This window comes from Homarus americanus, unplaced genomic scaffold (genome assembly GCF_018991925.1).
Source record: "Homarus americanus isolate GMGI-L3 unplaced genomic scaffold, GMGI_Hamer_2.0 scaffold52512, whole genome shotgun sequence".
Taxonomy (NCBI): Eukaryota; Metazoa; Arthropoda; class Malacostraca; order Decapoda; family Nephropidae; genus Homarus; species Homarus americanus.
In genome coordinates, this window is record NW_024735442.1 from 1,004,357 (window position 1) to 1,009,603 (window position 5,247).

The 5,247-nt window shown below is 39.5% G+C and overlaps 1 protein-coding gene across 1 annotated transcript; it reads left to right on the plus strand.

The window, feature by feature from the left end:
* Positions 1-4,344, plus strand: LOC121870905 (potassium voltage-gated channel subfamily H member 6-like; the record flags this gene model as incomplete). Its single annotated transcript, XM_042372877.1, is given in 2 exon segments — positions 1-95; positions 3,756-4,344. A coding segment is annotated over 1 exon segment (76 nt), but the record flags the coding sequence as incomplete, so codon positions are not given.
* Between the last annotated feature and the right edge of the window lie 903 nt (positions 4,345-5,247).

Consider the following 5,247-nt stretch of genomic DNA (forward strand, 5'->3'; position numbering starts at 1 on the left):
GGATCTTTCGTATTTTGGGTGTCATCAAGGGACACACAAAAATCGTAGTAATTTTTATAGATAAAAAAAAACACCGTCTGCAGCATAAAAATAAGGTCAGTTAAGTTTCCGGGTCCGTATATCAATACAAATATGGTTCAGTTTCACCCAAATGATAAACAATACGAGTCTTGTTGACGTTACTAGGGTAGGTAATATTTCTTTAAGTAATTTGACTGGTAAGGATATATGTGATGGATGTTTTAAGCAAGACTTGATAGGAAGTGAACTAGTGACTGTAACACACTTGTTCTGAGAGATTAAAGTGAATGGTGAGTGTTCGTGAGGCACTTAACATGATAGAAGTGACTGGTGAATGTTCAAGAGACTTTCCATGATGTTAGTGACGTGAATGTTCAAGAGACACTTCCCATGATGTTAGTGACTGGTGAATGTTCAAGAGACACTTTCCATGATGTTAGTGACTGGTGAATGTTCAAGAGACACTTTCCATGATGTTAGTGACTGCTGAATGTTCAAGAGACACTTTCCATGATGCTAGTGACTGGTGAATGTTCAAGAGACACTTCCCGTGATGGTAGTGACTGCTGAATGTTCAAGAGACACTTTCCATGATGTTTGTTACTGATGAATGTTCAAGAGACACTTCCCATGATGTTAGTGACTGGTGAATGTTCAAGAGACACTTTCCATGATGTTAGTGACTGGTGACCTTTCATGTAACAATCATGTGAGAGTCAAGAGAAACTGGCTTCTGAGTACGATGAACTAACCCCTGAGTACAGTGATTTAACCCCCCTGAGTACGATAACTTAACCCGAGTACGATTAATTAACTCCTGAGTACGATAACAACCCTACAGTAGTACGATTAAACTAACCCCTGAGTACGGTCAATTAATTCCTGAGTACGATAACTTAACCTGAGTACGATAAATTAACCCTTGAATACGATCAATTAATCACTGAGTACGATTAATTAACCCCCTGAGTACACAATTAATTTATACCCTGAGTACGATAAGTAACCTCTTGAGTACAATAAATTAACCCCCTGAGTACAATGAGTTAATTCCCTGAGTACGATAAAGTCACCTCCTGATTACAATAAAGTAACCCCTGAGTACAAGGATTAAATTCCCTGAGTACGATAAATTAACCTGAGTACAATATCATGTTTCTCAAAGGAATAAGTCAACCTATTCAGGGTATTAAGACTTTATACTCAAGGGGTTAAGTAAATTTACCTCAGGGGTTAAATAATTTTGCTCAATGGATTAAGCAATCGTACTCAAAGGGCTAAATACTCTTACTCAGAATTTGTCCTCGTACTAAGGGGATAAATCATAGTACTCAAGAAATTTAAACTTGTATTCACGGGGATAGGTCATGGTACTCAAAGCGGTTTATTATGTTACTGGGCTAAACTCATTGTACTCAGTTTGGCATCGTACTCAAGGGGTTAAAAAGACTACTCAGACAGGAAACGACTAAACGACTAACGACTGCTCCTGAGACATATTTCATGAAGGTATTAAATAGCAACTGCTCTCGAAACACCCTTGGCCGTGCCACTCAATATAAACAATACATACATACATACATACATATATACGTATCAAAAGACAGGAGTGAAAAAGGCTCAGTGGAAGGAGTCTAAACACTAGATTCTAAATTTAGGAATGTTAGACACGTTGTAGATGTGCAATATGGTTGACGAGTCACACTACAATCATGCTTGTTTACATACGCGAGATACTTCATCTCACTGTCACGTCAGATTTAATTGAAGTTGACACGACTACGTTGAATAAATTACAGGTGTTAGTATTAGTTTATTTTCTCGAAAGGTTAAGAGGTTTTCATCGGGTAATTGACGGCAGGTAGTACATCATCTCGGCAGAAACATTCCGCTGGTAGTCGTAAGTGACGTTTGGTGAGAGGATTTAGCTTGATATAATGTCCAAGTCTGTCAAATGAATATGAAGGACATAATCACCTGAAGATTAATCCCCACCAGTTTATTTAACCTAAAAGTAATCATTATAACCACAACTTTAATCTAACCTGACCTAATTTAGTCTAATATAATATAAAACCTTATTTAACGTAATATATCCTTAACTTAACCAATTGTAGCCTAACCTAATATTTTATAACCTAACTCCCTCAGGTAGCGTAAAAGTGGTTAATCTTAATTAAAAGTGAATTAAACTGGGGGGGCTAATCTTCAGGTCTTTAAGAACAATAACAGACATAGATCTAACGTGTTTTATGAATGTAAAATAGATATGTTGAATATTTTCATATCTTTTGGTGGTGATTTAGAAGTTATTTGTGATAAAGTTTTTAGCTCCAACCAACCATAGGGATGTAAGTTTCCATGGCCCAGTTTATCGGTGTTACATAAGGGGTCTTGTAGCTAATGTTGTGCTGTATTAAGTGAGGGATATGTTGTACTTAGTGGGATAATCTGTGTTAGTGAGTGTGTTGTGTTATCTTGGGTATTAGAAATCAAACACTGTTAATATTTACTTTATATGGCAGTAGATATGTATACAGTATGTACCGTCGCCAGCAATTATACCTGGTACAGTGGCTGGCGCGTTTTGTGAGATGTGGCACCTCTGTGTTTGTTTACATCATATTAAAACTCCCGTAATGATCCTAAGGAACCTCACCATAGTAGCCAGACTAAGCTTGCTAGATAAGCATTCCAGTGAGTTGCCACATCTCACAAAACGCGCCAGCCACTGTACCAGGTGTAAAAAAAAATCTTTATTTTAATGATGAGGAATTAAGAAAAGGTTGAAATGATATGATTTATTTAGATAAATTTCAGTAGGAAAATCCAGAAGCACTAATAAAGGACATGTTGCATCATTTTAATGATATTTTCTTTGTGTAATCACTCATAGGAGCGATTTTGGTTTGTGCAGGACAATAAGACCCTTGTCGTTGACGCGATGAGTATAATTCGGTCAAAACCTGTTGAATACAATACACATATAACAACTGCTGGTACATCAGGACACAGTTTGAATAATACGATCAATATACAGTACATAATTACACTTTTTAAAGAAATTTAGAGTTCTCAGAGGATTCAACAGTTCACAATCACACTCACGTTTTGGGGTCTAGGGTTAGACCAACGAGAAGAAATCTAATGTCCTGCTGGTGATATTGGCTGACGAGAATCCAGATGTTGCCTTTACAGTAGAAGGCGATAGACTGTCCCTCAGACAGTCACACTGCTGCTACCAGCTCCATCTGGCTTAGTAAGCGAGATGTAAACAGTCTCTTTCTTCACTTAACATGTGGCCGGCGCGCACATTAACACCTCAGCAAAGTTCGTTGTCAACACTGTCTCTCTCCCTTTCTCTCTCTCTATCCCTCTCTTTCTCTCTCTCGTCTAGTTTATTTTACTGTGGCGATAACACTTAGACTTAATTTCCCTCAATAGCAGCTCAGGCATAAGTATTAGGTGAGGACAATCACACACTCTGAGTAACAGTGTAGAACATAGTATTAAATAACTGCTTCCACTTCCACGTTGCCTCCAGCTGAAATTATTGAAGGGAATTTACTAATTTCATTTAGTTGTTGATGAGCAAACTTCTCTTTACTGTATTTTTAAGTGGAACCTGTGATTGGTGGTTGCCATGTGATGTTATAGTGTTATATTATTTATAAATTGTTGTAGATGTGCAGAGAAAAATTTTATCATATGTATTAATTATTTGATATCCATAGGTACGCGTTGACGACGTGAAACAAAAAGTGCCTCGTGTTGCCAAGTTTGGCCGGTGTCCGCGAGTGTTTGTGTTGTGAACTGAACAATTCTTAATGGCAGTGACACCGAGTGTGATTAGGAGTCTCAGTAGAGTGTCCTAAGCCAGTGGTACACTCAGCTGTCATCAAGAGCCCCACTAGTGTACTAACCCAGTGTCAGGAATTAGGAATTTAAGTGTAAAAAAAAAGAAAAAAGAATCAGACGCGTGTGTTTGTCGAGGTTAATGACTCTGAGTGGACCGTAACGAGGGGAAGTAAGAGTGTTAAGACGGTGATGGTAGCAAGTGGCTCAACTTTAATTTGCGGAGGAGTGAGGATGGCCAGTGAAGACAGACAGGCGCTACTCCCACGGCAGGAGCTTGGTGAGGAGGGGCGCCAAGGGTAGTGGAGTAGGATTTATATCCAGTCCAAAAGGAGGCGGGAAGCATCAGGGGTCATCACGCTCCCTGACCCCCCCATACCCTAAGCCCCACCATGCCCATCAGAAGGGGCCACGTCGCCCCCCAGAACCTCTTCATCGATACTATCATCCGCCGCTTCGATGGCCCAAGTAAGTGTAATATTTTCTGCTTCTCTTTTTAGCTCCTCTTCGACAGGCGGTTATATATTTTTCTCTTGTGCAGATACATTTATTTTTGGTGTAAGTTTTGCTTTTGTAAGTGTGTGTCTGTGTGTGTATGTATGTGCGTGTATGTATGTGCGTGTGTGTGTGCGCGTGTGTGCGTGTGTCTGTATGTGTGTGTGTGCGTGCGTGTGCGTGTGTGCGTGTGTGTGTGTGTGCGTGCGCGCGCGCGCGCGTGTGTGTGTGTGTGTGTGTGTGTGTGTGTGTGTGTGTGTGTGTGTGTGTGTGTGTGTGTGTGTCCCTGACTTACAATGTTTTTTCTAAGTTTTCGTGATGTTCTCTCCTGTATTATTTGTATTCCTGCGAACATTAATATTTATGTGGATATTCTGTTGATTATTATACAGTAAAGTCTCACAATACTGCTAATTTATGTGGTGATCTGAGACTGTATGGGTTTGTAATCTGATACAAACCTAGATGTAAATTATCACTCAGTAGGGACAACATCCCATCATTATGATACTGCAGTTTAGAGATCACTACGAAGGCTTTATGTGTATGAGTCCGCCACACACTTCATTGTAATCCTCCCTTGTATGTTTACTTAGCGTTTACGTAGCCCACTTTGTTGAAATTCATGTCCACACTTTATGAACATTTCCCCCAAATTACGGAAGTCTTGTGTTCATTGCAATGATTCCCGCTGCCATGTGAGTTATAAGCCCACATGAAGTAACAGACATTTACTGTAACTAATTTTGTCATCTTGTTTGTCATCGTAGCTACACTCATCTGACGTCAACCCCCCCATAAAAGTTTTGTTCTGTGGTGATTCTTAAGCTGTAAGGGTTGGGTACCTTGGGTATCTATTTTATTAGTTATGGACAC